General features: G+C 35.8%; 1 protein-coding gene across 1 annotated transcript; it reads left to right on the forward strand.

Annotated features, from left to right (window-relative positions):
* The first annotated feature begins 1,636 nt into the window (after positions 1 to 1,636).
* LOC140246214 (ectonucleoside triphosphate diphosphohydrolase 5-like) lies at positions 1,637 to 14,286 on the forward strand. Its single transcript, XM_072325666.1, has 11 exons — positions 1,637 to 1,692; positions 3,102 to 3,506; positions 4,606 to 4,685; positions 6,426 to 6,569; positions 6,855 to 6,972; positions 8,872 to 9,043; positions 10,178 to 10,275; positions 10,913 to 11,152; positions 12,218 to 12,274; positions 13,105 to 13,217; positions 13,764 to 14,286. Exons 2-11 carry the CDS (start codon positions 3,200 to 3,202, stop codon positions 13,857 to 13,859), a joined length of 1,425 nt encoding a protein of 474 aa, XP_072181767.1. The 5' UTR covers positions 1,637 to 1,692; positions 3,102 to 3,199; the 3' UTR covers positions 13,860 to 14,286.
* Positions 14,287 to 18,820: the final 4,534 nt, after the last annotated feature.

Below are 18,820 nucleotides of genomic sequence, written 5' to 3' on the forward strand. Positions count from 1 at the left end.
CGCCTTTTAGAATCAAGCTCTTTATTGTTGTCCCTACAAAGAATCTAGGTTTTAAGTGCGGTAAAAGAAGATTAGTTATAGTTACGTAAGCGGGTTGACAAAATAATGCGATACTCCGAAATATCAAGGCCAACGTTGCGAGCCTGATTCCTCGATAGCAAGAGAGTGGTCTTCAATTCACTCACCCTTGTCACGGTCATCAGATGACTTTTTGTTTCTGTTTTGTTTTGTTTGTTTATATAGGCCTATTTATTTTACTCGCACCGTATGATAGGGCCTAGGCCTACCTTTAGTAATTTGCCCCGTGTATTTTGTGTTAGAGTTTTTGCGTGTTCCCGTGACAGCCAAGTTCTACTCTAATTTATATTAACTATCGGAAGACTAACACAAAAATATACCCTAAAAATGTTATTGATAGAGCACATAATTTATATTAGGTCGAGATATAGGCCTATAAAATACTAAAATGTTGCACTTTGTGTTAAGTTTAGTTTGCACTAAGTTACGGTAAATTTCAATACAACATGCTCGTCACAGGATTTTAGGACTTCGGAGGTTTTTTTTCAGTTTTGTTTGTTTGTTTGTTTGCTTTTAGTCACGCTTTAATAGGCCCTACTTTGCACAATTCCGACGTCACTACAAGTTTGAAATGCAGTTTAAAAACTGCACTGTGATATGAGCATCGGATCATGATACCACTTTGTAACAAGTAGGCTATATTTGGCAGCACTCGTTCGGCCAAGTAGGCCCTAATATGAACAAGAAGCCCGCGCTATATTTAGTTACAACAGGGAGGTTTCCCACCTCCCTGGTTACAACCACTATGAAGAATGTTCTTGTGTTACTGGTGATACAGCAATCGATGGTGAAATACATATTCTATAATTTATTGTTAGCGTCAGAAAATCACAGCTTAGTGGCGGATCCGGGGGGGGGGGGGCGCACCTGCGCGCACCCCCTCTTTATTTTTTGTCGAAACAAGAAATTCAAGGGGGGGGGGGTGCGCCCCCCTCCTTTTACGGAATTCCTGGATCTGCCCCTACAGTTGTTTTTGGTTTGTTTGATTGTGATCATGTTTCTATTTTTTTTTTTCGCTAAGCAAACCATAGGGGGACTGCTAAAGTTCACGTGGCTTAATTAAAATCCGTATTTGGCCCCCTTTGTATAAACCATAAATATAAATTTACAATATTTAATGGTAGTACAGTATCCCCAAACCCGGCTGCAATCCGATCAGTGGAAATATCAGTGATTTCTTGGCTTTGATTGTTGAATGGAATACAGTAGTGTTAATGATAGTTGCCATTGATTGAGCGATTACTATTAACAGTTACTGTAAAGTTGTCTTCATACTATAGGTTTTGCTGGGCTAAGCTTCTTGAACGCCCCAGTGACTCTTTAACAAACTTTGTATGTATCCTTGGTTACTTGGGGGCCTCCCATTCTTTCGTCGTCGCAGTAATCGGATCGCCCGCTCAAAGCTGTGCACGTATGTGAAATCGAACCCACCCGCTGACTGTGCTGCTGATACGTGGATGGTGATGATGCAGGCGCCGCAACCGCTGCAGCAGGGAGGCAATCCGTTAACGTTCCCGTTTACTCGCAATCTCGAAAGCTGTCACACGTCAACAAGCTACCATGTTACGCTGAGCAGCAGGTGTAAAGCGAACAGATGTGGCTTCGAAATTTCTGGTAATGATTCATTAATCTTGTTTCCATGGTAATCCGGATGTAATTGAAAAGAATGTCAGTCTAAGTTCAAGAGTACGTGTAAAGTTCTTTGCTCTTAATGTATATATACTATAGTCTAAGGGCGGAAGACATAAAAATGCAAAGAAACGGTGTATGGTACTTTTCATAGTCCCATGTACCAAAGATCATGTAGTTTAGTAGCTGACGTTATGTTTTGGTGCAGTGTTGCAGTGTAACGTGTGTGGATCGTATCACCGGACGCTTTTTTTTTTTTTTTTTTTTTCGTGGCTCTGAATTTCGTACTGAGAGGATTTCGGCCAAAAATAGCACCAGTTATTCACAAACCCCTGAAAATTACGAATTTGGCAAATTTATGAAAATTATTCACTCCAATTTTTGGAAAATAGACTTCAATATAGCCTATAGGTCTACCCCTCTCCAAAAAGTTGTCTTTTTGCGCGATGTATAAAAATCGAGCATTACAACTATTTCATACAATATGAATTCTGGACACGATTTTCGTAATGGAATAATCGACGTATTTCGCACCTTGTCCTTGCACCAGAATCACAATTCATACTCACGATTCACCGTACACATTCCTACTGAGTGGACAACAAAGAAAAAAAAAAAAAGCGGCAAATGATCAGACTCAAATTTTGTATTTTACGGTAAAATGTCTGTGTAAACTTCAACATTTCAAACAGTTAACAGTTCATGCTACAATAAAACCTTGTGATAAATCTAAACTTGTTTACATCTTCTTCTAAATCTCAGGTGAAATGTGAATTTCTTAGCGTCTTAACATTTTTTATGTTGTGTTTTTGTGATTTCGGTCCTAATGCTCTGTGAGGCTATCATGGCTATGAAACCACAAAGTCTCGCACATATTGAATGTCATTAAATTTACTATACGAAAATGTGCGTGTCCGGAATTACCATGCTGTCCAGTAATACCATGCCTGTATATACAATTTCAATATTAAAATGTTTTAGGTGGAAGGTGTTCTCTATCATTTCAGTCATTGAATTGAGCATTGTACAAAGTAGTTTTGGAGCAAGAAAGACATGTCTGTTTCTGCTTGTTTTGTGTACAGTGTAGTAGAAATGAACAGTGAGTGAGTCAGAGAACTCTGTGTTATGTAATGGTCCATGCGTACCCTCAACTCAGAGCGAGTCAAACATGTCTGGTATTGCAAGTTGTACCAAGTAATGCTGAAAATTTGTAAATAAGTGAAAGTCATTTAGATATTTTTTTATAGAGACTAGAAAGAAATAGAATCTTGTTCAGCGTTCCTTATATTTTCAGTAAGAATACATTTTACTGAAAGGAGGCAATTCAATAGGCCTATCTTTATATTGTTACAATCAGTGACAATTAATTTACAAAATATGTGGCTTTCTTCCAGATTTCCCAGCAAAAATACATGGAAAATGCTCCCCCTTGGAGACATCACATTCATCGAGTTTGATTGCTAATGACAATGTGTATACGTGTGTGCTTCTCATGACTCATGCTCCAACGAAGCGGGCCATCACCATGCAGCGTCTATGCTGCAAAGTACTGGTGGTGTCCCTTATCCTGTTTGTGGTTTCGCTGCTGTATTTGATGAACAAGAAAGAAAGCTCACAGGTGATAGTGGACCAGCAGTACAAACCTGATCAACTTGGTGAAGGCTCCGTATGGAGTGACAGTGATATTCTTCAGCAGATGCCACTTTCACGTGATGATGCTGATTTCTATGGTGTGATGTTTGATGCTGGTAGTACAGGCTCCAGGGTTCATGTCTTCCACTTTCAAGAAAGTGCTCCAGGTAAGAAGGAAATCTAAAGTTAACAAAGCTCACAATCACACTGTAAATTACATTGCTCTACTAGCAAAAGGCTCCTGATGATTGTTGCTCCATAAGGTACTTGGGATAGTACAGAAATGCTCAAAAGATTAGGCTCATATTCGTCTCATAGAGAGGCCTTATTGTGTTACAATCTTCCTACTGACAATTCTTTAGAAAATAATGCAATTGTAACATTCATGTACAATGCTAATGTGTGTGTGTTTTTCAAATGAAGATTTTCTCCTTGTAATCTAGAAAAAATTACTGGTGACTAAACAAGTGATACAATGGATCTGATCAGCATTTTTGTTGTTGTTTTATTTATCAAAGTATTCTATGATCTGAGTATTTAGATTTGGAATGTATGGATGACACAAATTACATATCATTTGCAAGAATGGTCTTGCATATACCGGTATTGTTTTACCGTGCATGTAAGTTAAAACAGGCTTGCAAAGTTCATTGCTACACAATATGCGAGTTGGCTATAGTAAGATCTGACGAACAGAATGGTAAAGTGAGAAATTCATGGAATTTTACAGTTTTAGATGCTTTTCAGGGCACACAACCATATCATGTTGCATGACGTGGTGATCAATCCCCTCACAAATCTGTCATTGGCCCGTTTGTAAATCTTCATGAAATTTCCCTCTTTTACATGCAATTATCTTGATGACGAAGTTGTATCCTTCACATTATGTTCATGAAGTCTTGGTATAACAGCAACTGTGATTTTTAGAGGGACAATGCTGTGAATTTACATTAATTGTCAAACAAAACTAAACTTACGATTTTTTTTTTTGTCTGTGTGTGTACAAACCAGTGGGAGAGTTGAGAGTAGTGACATAAAAAATTTGTAATTTGCTTTTGTGGTTGCAAGTTGCAACCAGTGTTGGTGAAAACATGGAAAAGTTCCAAATTCCATGACTTCTTAGCCTTAATTTTGGTCTAAACTTGATGATGATTTATGAAAGTGAAATTGAACATTGTATGGAATTTTACTGTGTACATTGTTTTCTTGTCTATTTAGAATTATATGTATGTTTAATCATTTGTTCACATGTCACAAAATTAATAGGTATGCCACCAATCCTGCTGAATGAAGTTTACAATTTTACCAAGCTTCCTCTGGCCAAGTATGCTGATAATCCATCTGAAGTGAGTAACTTGTAATTTGTGTTTGAAACATTAATTAACCCGTTGAGGACGGTTTGATTTTCCTATAACACGCATTTCCCATAGATCCTTGCCCGAGTATACTCGGGACTCGTCCTCAACGGGTTAAGTGTTTTCATGTCTTATCAAAGTTTTTGTCACATTGTAATGTTCAGTTTTGATGCAATATTTCCATGTAGATATCAAGAGTATGAGTTATCTCCTTATGTTGTAGGATAAAACTCAGATATATATACATTTTTTATGCCTCCGCCACGAAGTGGTGCCGGAGGCATTATGTTTTCGGTCCGTCCGTCCGTCCGTCCGTCCGTCCTTCCGTCCGTCCGTAATGAATTTTGTGGACAAGGTAACTATCGAAACCTGTTGAGGTATCCTAATGAAACTTGGCATGTATGTGTATTAGGGGGTGAAGTTGTGCCTTTCAACTTTTGGGTGCACATGCTCAAGGTCAAAGGTCAAAAGGTCAAGGTCAAATACATAAAATTTCACTATTTCCACCATATCTATTGAATGCCTGAAGATATTTTCTTGAAACTTAGTGTATACATGTTTTACCCAATTAAGATTCTCTGGTGAAAGTTTGGGTCATGAGGTCAAAGGTCAAAAGGTCAGGGTCAAATACATAAAATTTCACTATTTCCACCATATCTATTGAATGCCTGAAGAGATTTTCTTGAAACTTAGTGTATACATGTATTACCCAATTAAGATTCTCTGGTGAAAGTTTGGGTCATGCCGTCAGAGGTCAAAGGTCAAAAGGTCAAGTAAAAATATTAAAACTTCTTTTTTTTCTCCATACCTTGGAAAATTGTTCAAGGTATCTTCATGGAACATAGTATATACATGTACTGACTGGAAGTGATTATCTAGAGAATGTAGGGTCCATGGGGTCAAAGGTCAAGTGCAAGACTTCAAAATGTTACTATTACCCTCATATTTATGCAATGCCAGCAGGGTTATTTTTTTATACTTGGTGTATGCGTGTGTAACCTACGTGTAATAGAAATTCTCTGGAAAGTTTTTTTTTTTCTCTTTTTGCCTCAAAGGTCAAAAGGTCAAAGATCAAGTGAAAGTGCTGAACTAACTTTTTCCTCCATATCTCGGAAGTGGCTCAAGTTACCTTGAAACTTAGTACATATTATGCATGTTCTACCTGAAAGTAATTATTTTATGAATTTTAGGGTCAAGGGCCAGATGAAAATGGTAACAATTTACTATTCAATTCAGAAATTGCACTTTTTCTCCACACCTGTACCTTGAAAATTACTCAATGCCTAAATGTATGAATGGGTCAAAGTCAAGTTAAAGTCCTTAAATCCCTAGATACATGCTCTCCTATTCATCCAATTAAACCTACGTCAAGGAAGGTGAACATTCAACACATTTGTGACAAACGTGTCATTCCAATATTTTGCCAATTTTGTGAAAATATAATCACACAGTGTCCACATGTACTATCTAGACCTATTGGGAAAATCATGCATTATGGCGGAGGCATACCAGTCGCCAAAGCGACATTTCTAGTTATTTTTACACTTCCAGTTCATTGCTACTTTTGTAAATTGCCTTGATTATTGAAGATGATGGAAGGTGTTTGGAGATAGGATCTAGAAAAGTTGTGCATCTTGTTGTTTAACACTTCAAAAATGATCCATGACTTGAAGTCTATCTTTTGATCCTGTACTAGATCTAATTTGCTATCTCTCAACATTTTTTTTGTAGGGGGCAAACTCTTTGGATATTCTCCTGAAAGTTGCACTCGATTCCATTCCGGAGCACCTTTGGCCTTTGACCCCTGTGGCTCTTAAGGCCACAGCTGGACTTCGGCTCTTACCTGAGGAGAAGGCAGAGGCTCTTCTAGATGCTGTAAGTTTATGTAATTAACTAATCATTTGTAGTTTATCATTTTTAGTCTCCTTCAAGTATTCAAATTGTTCATGGTTTTGTTTTTATATATATCTGCATGTTGGAAGATGTCATGTATGTGATATAATTAGGATGTAATGTGTGTGTGTTTGAAGCCAATGTTACTTCAAGATAGAGTGAAAATGAAATAAGAAAAATAATCTTTACAGTATTTGGACAAATGCAGAATTTTAAGAAAAATAGTTGCAAAGTGTAAGTCAGTTCTCATAATGTTTGATTGAACAGGTATATGAGCACTTGAACGCTTCCCCACTTCATGTAGAAAGGAGGGAGATTAGCACCACCATCATGGATGGCACAGATGAAGGCATCTTCATGTGGGTCACTGTCAACTTCCTCAATGGTAACCAGGTTTCTCTGCTTCACTCTTATTTAATTTTTTTTTTCTGTCTCCTCAAATATTTCATCCTGTTCTGTATAAAGCATCTCAATCAGCTTTTCTGTTTTACTCTTAAGGCACAACACATAATTTGAATTATTGATTTCTAGCAACTATTTAATGATCAAATTCATCCCTCACTGTGCCCAATATCAAGAGGGAGCATTTAAAATGTGTTGATAGTAATGAAAAAGAACGTTGTTGCCAATCATATTGAAATAACTTTATTGTGAAAACAGAAGAAAATAGAGTGAATTGATTTGCTTACAAAGTTGGGATTTTCATACATGGAGTTGCAAAGGGAAATGTTATGTTATTAAGTTTTCTCTCGTTAGAATTGAGGAAAGTCCTTCATTTCATGTTCATGAATCAGAGGACCATACATTGGCTGCTTCAGATATTTTCCTGTTTCAGCTCAGATCAGTTTCAGAAAACTGATTTTCCTACTGTAAAATTCATTATGCTCTGCTGTGAGAATGAACCCATAAAAGGTACTTCCGTTATTCATTTACAGCTTATTAAGTTATTAAATCACGTACCATTTAATATTAGTCTCTATGTGATATAAAACCACATCAGATTTGCTGAAGCTGATCAAATAAAAGGCAGGTTTGTGGTCTTTGTTAGGATATCTCATTCTTTAATGATTTGGGAAAGTCAAATTTCAAGTTGCACTATGCTTCAGGTGTTGTTTTCATTGATTATTTAGTAAGGGTAACCAGATAGTGCTGCGGAATGATTAATACCTTTCAATAGTCAAGCAATGCCTTACTTGTCCTTTTGTTTGCTGACATACTGTAGTGTCACTTGGTATAAATGATAAATGATCGAAATGTTGAAACACACAGGGTGGCATACAAACTGAAGAGCCTCACAATACAAAATCTTGTGAAATTGTCACTTTGCATGTGCACATTGTTTCTATTACCCTCATGCAGTCATTGGGAACAGGATAACTAATCATTTGACATTTATGCAGTTTTTAAAATGCTTTTTGTATCTGCGCAGAAATGTAAACATATTTCATTGTATTTCACTTCTTCAAGTCTTGTACAAGTGCTGATGCTTAGTCTGTCTTGATTGATTCTACCATTTGGGATTGCATTCAACAACATTGTGTCACATACAAATTGTACTCATAATTATGCAGTGGCTGAGAAATAAGCATTGATAGTTGCATTCTTCATTCATTAATGCTACTGTGCTTAGATGAGCTTTTACAGCTCCTAACAGTGCACAAAGCAATGCCAGACAACAGTACCCTGTAATGCATAACAAATAAAACAGGGAAATGCATGGGAATTAAAAATTTGTGTAGAAATACATAAAAGCATTATTATGCAGTCATTCTCTTCAGACAAGCCTCAAGAGTCAGTTGGGGCTGTAATCAAGTGCTATGCAGGCAAACTCTGTAGAAAATTACTGTAATGTTTTAATATTTCTGCAACATTTTTTTTTTTAATGACTGCTATGCTTTCAAGTGATTTTGGGTGAATGATTGGTAAGTACGACCATACCATATGTTACCAAAACATTTGTATTGTTGATGAGTACAGTGTGGAAAATATACACATATTGATAAACAATATTGTAGTGTTGACAAGCAACTACAGCCTCTGCATGTTGCACAAGCTTTCAGGGTGATTGGCCACTCACTGACCAAAAATATGCCGAGGAAAGGGACACATTCATGACCATCCCACCTCATACACCTGAACCTTGTTCAGTAGGAGTGAGGGTTTATGGTACTGTATGGTTACTTTGCTTTGCTGCAAACAATACCAGTTGGCATTCTATTATATTTTCTCTCTTGCCACTGAACCACAGCTGGGGATAATGTCAGAATGTGTAATTATTTTGCAGGTGCTCTCACCAGCCAAACACCAGATACACACGGCACACTCGACATGGGTGGTGGATCGACTCAGGTCACATTTTTACCTCAGACTCAAGAAACAGCAGAACATCCTGTGCACAGAAACTTCATTAAACAACACCCATTTCTAAAGCATGGATATGATTTATACACAAGAAGGTGAGAATTCAAACAGCCCAGCTGTGTGTGTGTGTGTGTGTGTGTGTGTGTGTGTGTGTGGTGGGGGGGGGGTAATTATGAGACTGACACATTTCAACTGTTTGATGAAAAAAAAAAAATCATATATAAGCCATGTTACTGTGTATTATGCAAACATATCGATCCATAAAAATGCTACTAGTAAGTGCAATGACGATTTCTTGTTCTCTGTGGTGTTTGCACTACTCCTTGTTCTGTGTGGAAAAGGGTATCATAGCTCTGAAAGATTGCCAACTCCTAATGGCATTGACGTTGTGTACAAAAAGGTTTCTGTAGATATTGACAGGGTGAAAATACTTCCTGTAAAATATCATCTCAGTCATTACTTCCTAGAATATCTGATAAGTTATTGAGTGGCCCACATCTCTACAAACTTGTCTTTTATGGAGGCCTCTCTTTTCTAATAACACAGTTATTTTGAACATAGGCCCTATAGTTTCATATATATTTATATATTGTTGTAATACATTACTGTACGAGCTGAAATTTTCGCGGTGGTTTTATTTTCGCGAATTTCGCGAATCGCCTTTAAACCGCAAAAATAACGTGTGAATAAGTAAGTTCAGTTAGACCCTTGCAACCACGAAATTAACAACAGGTGAAAATGTCCTCCAGGTAGCAATTTGCGAAAATGTCAGCTTGTACAGTATATGTTTTGTTTACCTTGAACTTGAATTGACAACTAAAAATATGATATTGGCAATGAAATGTGATTTGAATTGAATTGAAGTGATGTCTTCTCAATTCTGACTATATCATAAAAATGTTTCACACAATATTTTTTATAAACTTTTGGTTTTAAAATACAACATTTAAGGCTTTGTGTCTTTCTATTCAATTGAGATATCATGCCATAAGTACATGCTTTGATTGAATTGATTCTCTCACAAAAAGGACTTAAAAATAACTATGTCCCCCCTCCCCCCAAAAAAACAAACAAACATCAAAACGAAAAAAAAAACAAAAACAAAACCAAGAACAAGAATAAGAACAAAAACAATACAAGATTGAGAAAATCATGTCTACTAAAGGCATGATACATAATTTGGTGTTTGTCTGTAATTGGTGATTTTCTTTCCTTCTTTTTTTCCCCAGTTATTTAGGGCTTGGCCTCAAAGCAGCAAGGCTGGAAATTCTTAGGAGAGAGAAAGTTGAAACATTTTTCCAGGGATCAAGTGATTTGGACGACTCAGGTAAGTGTTAGTGTTGAATGCTGCATGTGTAGAAAAAGGGGCATGGATTGCCAAATTGAAATGTGTAAATTCTTTCTCTGTTTCACTGGATATTGCAGTATGTGAAGAAAATAGGGCTGTGGGAGTTATGTTTTGCTGTAAAGACTTTTTATTTGGTCAACAGCAACACTAGCAATTCAGAATATATTCAATTTGTCAGTAAAGACTTTGTCCATGTTTGACCTTTCTCTGTGATAAGTTGAGTCAATTGATAAACCAATGATTTGTGAGAAAGTATTGCAGTAGAAATCAGTCATCAACCATGAAGCAATTATGATCATGTCAGGGGGACATAATGATAAATCAAGATGAACATGATCAAGGTTAATTAATTCATTGTTGCAATGGAGGCAAGGGGATGAAGGACAGTTTGGGTGTCATATTGACAGGGGAAAGCTGTTTTATTATTTTACAGAAAGTACATTGTATCATTCTATGACAATTAGAACTGCCTAAAGTTTGTGTTTATGGTTAGTTGATAATTTATCCATGATGTGGTCTCAAGCATATGAATTGATAATACGAGAAAATAATAATCCTAAATTACATGTCGCTGTCTTACAATGTAAGTGTTATTTTTTTATCACCCAATATACAGCTTCTGGAGAATTCACCAGCATGTGTCTGCCCCCGCTGTCATCTGGGTCCTGGGAATTTGGGGGCAATATCTACACCGTCCTGTCATCCAGAGAGCAGTCCGACCACCTCTACCAGAACTGCCTGAATGTGGTCAAGACCTTTGTAGAGGACATGGTCACCGCTCCAGCTGAGATCCACAACCAATCATTCTATGCCTTGTCATATTTCTGGGAGCGTGCTGCTGAGATCAGGAAAGTGGGTGAGTCTTGAGAAGGAAGAAGCTAGGAAAGAATAATGATTTTTTTTTCTTCTTTTTTAATTCCAAATGAATGAATTAATATAATTGAGTACAAATAAAAAGATCTAATTTATCAGGTTTTTCACATAGAGGACAATTGCTTCTCTGTTTTGCTTAAAGGTCCAGTTTACCTTTGGGAGCAGTGATTTCAAAAACATTCAAGATGTCAAATTTTATACATATGTGTAGGTCTGTCGTATCACAAAACATCGTACCATATAAAATTTTCGCAATAAAGCCTAAAATATAAGGAGATATCAGTGTTTTTCTCAATAAACCATAACTGTAGACGGTTTAGTCTGGAAACATTTTTATTATACCTATTGTTCACATTTTGTGTATCTAACAACACTTAACATCAATTATATGGATTCAAATTTTTACAGTGGTTGTTTCTATCAATAACTCACATTTTAGAACTATTTTAAAGCACTAATGCTTGATTTTTGTTTCATCTGCAAATGGTAAATTATGCCTTCAATTGCATATATTTTGTATACATATATTGACCTCTGTCAGTGAATGCATGTACGCTCTAAGTTTTCTTTGCTTTGTTTTGTTATTGGTTTGTTTGTTTGTTTTTTTTTTACTGGAAGGAGGGATCAACTAATACATTGATACAAAATGTATTTTTAATCTTTGATGAAAACTGTAGACTGTATATTTTATATGATGCAAAAAAAAATATACTTTGTTTTGACATCATACGAGTGATGACAGACCTCTTGAAAAGCTCTCTAAGTCGGGAATCATGGAATGGCAATATACTTGAATGTAGGAAAGGTCTTTTTTGACGGGATATCAAGTTTTTTTTATGTAATGTCGTGTGATTTGTAGACATTGAATTAATGTGTAGCCAATGTATTATGTGTTCACATGTCGGGGATTGGGTTTCTTGATGCTATAGAGCTGCTGCAAAAAGTTTGTTTGTCAGGAATGGGGACTCTCAGTGATAAAGCATAGTATTGTATGATCTGACAGATAGTTTCTGAATTCTTGAGATTACTCTTTTATTTTTTGTTTTAGATTGGAAAACTGGGGGTACATTACTAGTTAGAGACTACAGAGATGCTGCAATAAATGGTGAGTGAGGTTTATTGCTTGGTGATTTAGACAATTAACCAATTAGAGCTAATTTCAAGAAGTGCTTTTGGCATGACAAAGATAGATAGGATTAAGCTGCCATGTGGCCTCGAGGGGATATTTGTAAATGTTGTCATTGTCTACCTGAAATTAAGCACATATCTACAACACCCTCCCCTGCTTCTGTTGTTCTCTCTGTATCTTCTGTATGGTTGTATTATCTGTATAATGTGAATTTGAGATTTTATGATAAGAGCTGAATATCAGCTACTTTCCTATTCACTAGCTGGTAGGTATTTGGTTGTTTGTGAAATACTGTATAGATATCTTTTCTTCATGATTTCCTCAGAACATCCAGTAAGACAGATTTAACAAGTTATCTAATTGAGCGATCTGAATGAATCTTCCTCCATCAATCACTGAAAATATTTCCTATTCTTTCTTTGGTAAGGAAGCCATTGGCTGCTGTACAGAGTTATAAGGTCCTTAACATAAGTGCCAGGTATATTAGCAGACTGTATTTAAACCATCAACAAAGCTGTTACACATCCACTAAGTCCTTTAATTGAGAATGAATCATTTCTCTGAAGATTTGAATTTGTAGTGGAAATTAAAACCAGTGAAATTTACGTAGAATACACTGTGATACATTTAGACCAACAGCAATGATTATGATATGATTATAAATATGTCTCATCACCATTATTTGTTTCCACAGTATTAGTTATGTTGCTACACTCTATATTTCTTCTCTAAATCTACCTTTTCCATCTCCATATCCAATCAAAAACCTTGTTCCAATTTATGTTTTCTGTCCTTCATTTTTGCAGTTTGTCAAGATTATAGGTCATACCCTGATCACCCTTTCCACTGCATGGACATGGTATATCTCAGCTCTGTGCTGTCCCATGGCTATCAGTTCAGTGATGATGTTCAGCTGATAGTAAGTGATTTGTTCTGCTAATGAACTTTTAGGTTTGATCCTGGATCTGTGTACTAGTGCATCTGACATAAAGACTACATAGTATTGTGTATACATGCAGAGATAGATCCACATAATAAAAAAATCAGTGATTTTCTTACAAAGATGAACACTTCGCTGGTAAGGAATAAGTGAGTATTAGATTCCTGAAGATTCACATCAATCACTGAAAGTAGGAAATTAACCTAAGACCTATGTAAACTTGATTTTATGTGACCAGGGGCCCGCTTCATAAAGATTGATCTTATGATTGATGTCAAGAGTGACGCTGTTAAAAGAAGTTACATCAGTCTGCTATTAAACCTGTGCTTTGAGTCTGTAAGTGTCTTTATGAAACAGACTTACGATCAGTATTGATCTTACGCTTGATTCACTGAGCTCAATCATAACTCTTTATGAAATAAGCCTCAGAACTTCAGCTGATTTGCTCAAAGTAGGGTCTTATTTTATATCATCTCTTGCTAGTATTTTTTTTGACATTCATGATCCCATCTGATCAATTGACAGATGACCAATAACATCAAAGGGTTTGAGGTCAGCTGGGCCCTGGGTGCAACGCTGGACCTTCTGAGGACCCACTGGGAAAACAGACGAAGATTATGACCTTGGCCTTCAATTGGGTGAATTGGGCAGTAGGGTGCAGTCACAAGTTTGACACCATCTACTGGTATATGTTATTACAACTTAGTGCATCAGGCTGGATTGTCGATCTACTTGATTATACATACTGCATGGCATTCTGTATTCCTTCATGAATCCTAGTATAAGAGCAAATTTTATTCCTGTCACTTCAAATAATATTTCTGTTTTTATGTTAAAATTCCTTATAATGTGATTTTTTTTCCCCTCCTGTCTTCAGCTTTTGCTTCAGAACACTGATATATTGTGTTCCCCGAAGAATTATGCGAATGCATGCGAGTGCTTGAGATATCATACACGCTCGCTTGCATTCACGTTGTTCTTCCAGGGAATGACGATATGTGTGTATATGCCTGTTTCGCTTGGTACCAGTAATTCTCTGTATTCCATGACACCTTTTTTTTTTCTTTTTTTTTTGTGTACACAAAGCACCATGCTGCAAAGTTCTTCATGATTTGGAAAGAATGAAATCTTATCGAGTGATGCAATGCCAACCCAACAGAAAAACCAGGCTATCTCATCTTATTTTGATTGATGCTTGACTGTTGACCCAAACATACGAATCAATAAGCTTGAAGTATTTCAAAACATGCAGATATTTTATGTGCACTAATATGATCCTTTAATTTAAGCATACAAATCATTGTGCTTTAAATATTTCAGAATATGTACTGTACATAGTTTTATCTGACATAACATAATACTTTTATTTATTTTAAGTACAGTTTTTGGCCAAAACATAAATATAAATAGGTCTTATTTCTAATTCAGTATTATGTAGCAATAGCTTCAGTTCAATGCATCTATACTCTCACAATGAACAACCTTCAGTATTAGTTAAAGTGTGTTAATCAGTAAGAACTTGTGTTTGTTCTTACTGTTGTATCTACGTTTAATCGTATCTAATAATGTAACTTACATTAAACTGTTTACGGAAAGATCTGGCTGTAACAAGTTGTAAATATCAAGTAACAGAAATTCATACATTAATGCTATACTGACGTCAGTAATACTAATCAAACAACCTAAAGAAAGATATGACTTGGTAGTGTCGATGGCATAAAACACATCAAGTGCGTTCTCTGTGGTTACATTTGAAACCACTGCCTGTGAACTCATACAAGTGAAGTTGACATGATTGTGTATTGTAAATTTGAAAATGGTTTAGATTGAGTCAAGTATTTTTCATCAATCATAAATCTCATTCAGTGTCAGATCCCACCAAATGTTGCTGCCAGTACTTTCATACTCTTCTGGTGCTACATACTGTATTTTGCTACTTTCGCATGAAGACTTCCAGTCTGTCAATTTAGTCTTTTATTGTGAGGCAAATCGGGTGTTTTATTTGTTTTTCAGTACTCTAGTTCAGTGTATACATTTAATTTGTGGAACCATTACCAGTAATATGATTTTTGTTGCAATTCATGTTTTGTGTGAAAGGTGAGAGATATGTATATGGGTGTGTTTAGACCCTGGGTAATTGGCCAGTACAATGTTGTCATGTCAGATAATGTGACACTAACATTTTTATACAATAAGGAAAAGGCTGAATACCGTACCTATATTTCTTCAAAGTCTTTTTTTTGAGACGGTATTAATCAATGGATTGGATGAGCAATAGTAGGCCATTCCATTCAAAGTTTATCTTCTCTTGTTTGGCTGAATTTACTTTGCAATGCAACATTACTGCTGTATTTATATTTGATATCAATCAAATAAGAAAAGTTGATGAATTTTTATTACTTACAGGTTTTGTTTAGACTTCATATTTTCTCAAGGATCTGAAATACGGTTGTGGATCTCATTCTGATGAGATGGAGACAAAATGTGTTGACTTATTATTTTAGAAATGGAAAAAAACTAATTTATGTCAGCGACTCATGTAGCTTTAATCTGCCATTAGTAATGCATATTGCCTCTTCAGTTTGTATGTTTCATATGAAGCAGGAAGGTGTGAATTATGATTATTATTGACTGATCTCCATTTAGAGGGACATCAAAAATACTGCTGTCCAGAGGACTGCATACCTGCCAACTCTTCAATTTTAATCTGAATATTCAGATTTTTTGCTGAAAGAAAATGCATTAATTTCAGTGTGTTCTGATTTTTGGAAATATCTGTTAGTAGTAGTAAAGTATATGAAATTTTTGAAATTTCAGATTTTTAAATAATTTTCTTTGTTTGTTCAGATTTATTAAGTCTCTGGGTTGGCAGGTATTTGACCGTGTTAGCCTTGTCTGATACTGATACGATGTGATTCTTGCTCAGGCAACATAATGAAATATTCCCTACAAAACCATTCAGTGTCATATGAATGTCATTGTGACCATCCCAGTATTGTGTAACAGCAAAAACACCAAAGTTCCAACTTTTAGGTAATAGACATTTGTCATACCTTGTTATCCTTCCATGTTCTGAATTGGAGTTGTTTTGATTTTGTTTGCACTGGTCATGTTTTGTGCAAAAAGAACAAATAACATTATGCATCTTTGTGACTTTGTGTTTGTTCTCCTAAAAACTGTTGTTTCTAAATGATTTAATGGCCTGATAATATTCATTACGTCGTATACTTGTATGTAATTTTATCAGATCTACGTATTATGTATGGAGAATGTCAATGCACTATGTCTTACAGTGTTTCATCAATGATTTGTGTGTAGCCATACTTTCTGTATGATTAATATGACCACATAGCTTTACCATAGATAATTGTACTCCTCAAACGAGCATGAGCAACATTAGAACCAAACATATCTAAAGTACATTGTTCAATCCTACATTCAGAGACTTGGTGTGTGTAGAGAGGGAGGGGTATTCAAGGTGTACCAGAAGGTAATAATCATTGTCAATGTAGCTCATGTATACCAGTATGTAGAGTGATCTGTTGAACACTAGTGCTGAGTATACCTGAGCAGGTTTCTATGGGAAGTGTATGTATTAGCAAAATTAGCTGATCCTTGATGGGGGTGACAAGAATTAAATGAATGAATTAGATATGTGAAATAAAGATGTAGAAAGGTACTGCAAGGTGTTGATCTGTTAAAATCCCTAGTGAGAGCAAGGCTAAGCTTTTTGATGTTGAATACACATATATATTTACCAAATGTGACTAACAGTATGTGTTCATAATATTAATTGTTTCAGTTTTGTCATTAATTCCTCAGTGTGGAATGATTTGTTCACTTGTATGATGGTTAATCATGTGATTTGTATTTGCTGCAAGCACAGTTGGCTAGGAAGGGTCTGGAAGAGACCCTTACCTCCTTTTCAGTTTGTTTACGTCTCATTTCTAGGCTTCCATGGACCCCTCTGCTGGCTAACCTGTTCTATCTCCCTTCTCTCTAAAAAATGTTGTTAGCTGCAAGTATATTTACAATTATACATGTGTGCTAATCTCATACATCTGACTTTTCTTGATCATTTTTGACACTGTACATCTCATTCCTGAGTTTTTGTTTTGTTTTCATTATTCCTTTTAGAAAGGAACTGGATGTTATACAACGATAGACCAGTCCTACTTGTTTTTGACACACATATCTTTTGTGGAAGTCCTTAATTTTTATTCATATTTCTATAATTAATTACTGGCCTCACATCAATCATATTTCTGTGTGTGCCATAATGAAAGCTTACTGTGGTGTTTACAGTGATTTCTATGGGCCACAATTTCCAGGAAATTTCATGATACTGCTGATAACTATGACATGAATTATTTCCACTTCACAGTTGTGAAAGTCTTATGTAGAGGCATTGTCTAAGATTGTTGTTGCAATTAGTAATTTGACAGCCAGTGTTACAAGCTGCTTGTGCATGATGGCCTCGGGGCTTTGACAATGCTACATTGTGTCATGTCACTCCGAATGTAAATAAAGATAACTTTTATATACTGTATTTCTTGTTTCCTTGTTATATCAGTCCAATGTCAATTTCCTGCTTTTCTTGTTGTTCTGATGCTTGTGGGGAAACATGTTGTCTCTGTAGTGATGAAGTGGAAGTATCCAAAGATTGGGTGAGAGAATGAAAACATCATTTACTTTGTGTTAATTCCATATGTGAAGTAGTAACATCCACATAGTTTGACCAGCTCTTTCCTTTACATGCTTGAAACAGACTTTTTCATTGGCAACTTGGTTGTCAGATTTTACGTAGTTAGGGTGTTTTTTTTTTTCTTCCATTTGTTGGTTTCAGTATCCATCGTTCTTGTGCTGCCGTGAGCAGAAAGTGAAAAATGAAATGTGTGTGTGTGTATGTGTGTATATAGATGCAGTGGCATCGGAAAGGGGGGGGGGGTGCTGAAGGAGATCATTGCATGCTTTTGGATCTTACAAAATCAAACAAAAACCATTGAAAGGTAGAAAAAATTATAAATAACATAAAACGCATGACCTTCTAAGGGTTCCGAACTAGATTCTATCGCTCCTGATATATATATATATATATATATATATATATATATATATATATATATATATATATATATATATATATATTCATGTGCGCACGTGTGTGAGTTTACATATCTTCCATGCAATTGATAGAATGATAAATAATACTTGATGTTCTGCAGTTGTATATACAATTTATTTCATTTCTTCATTTTCATTTTCAACAAGAAACATGATTGTACAAAACATGCTCAAAACTATACATATTCTAAATACATGTCTTGTGAAATTATAGTAGAATCACACTATACTTAGTAGTAGGCCTGTAGGTTGTAAAGCAAAGGTGCATGATATTTACTAAATATCACTGAAAATGGGGGGGGGGGGGGAGCTAAACAGCAAGGTTTTAAATATACATACCCCTCTAAGCGATTATTTATGAGGTACAGAAAAATGGTGGCTACAAAGAAACATACAATAAGTGACAACAATTAAGACATCGGACATCAACATCATATGATGTCTTGGAGAGAGGAGAA

The sequence above is a fragment of the Diadema setosum genome, chromosome 1 (genome assembly GCF_964275005.1).
Source record: "Diadema setosum chromosome 1, eeDiaSeto1, whole genome shotgun sequence".
Lineage (NCBI taxonomy): Eukaryota > Metazoa > Echinodermata > Echinoidea > Diadematoida > Diadematidae > Diadema > Diadema setosum.

Excerpts from the sequence above, each read along its gene's own strand:
- LOC140246214 (XM_072325666.1), top strand. The coding sequence starts at position 3,200 with ATGACTCATGCTCCAACGAAGCGGGCCATCACCATGCAGCGTCTATGC. Across the intron at positions 6,570-6,854 it reads CAGAGGCTCTTCTAGATGCT|GTATATGAGCACTTGAACGC; the intron begins GTAAGTTTATGT and ends TTGATTGAACAG. Across the intron at positions 13,218-13,763 it reads GTGATGATGTTCAGCTGATA|ATGACCAATAACATCAAAGG; the intron begins GTAAGTGATTTG and ends ATCAATTGACAG.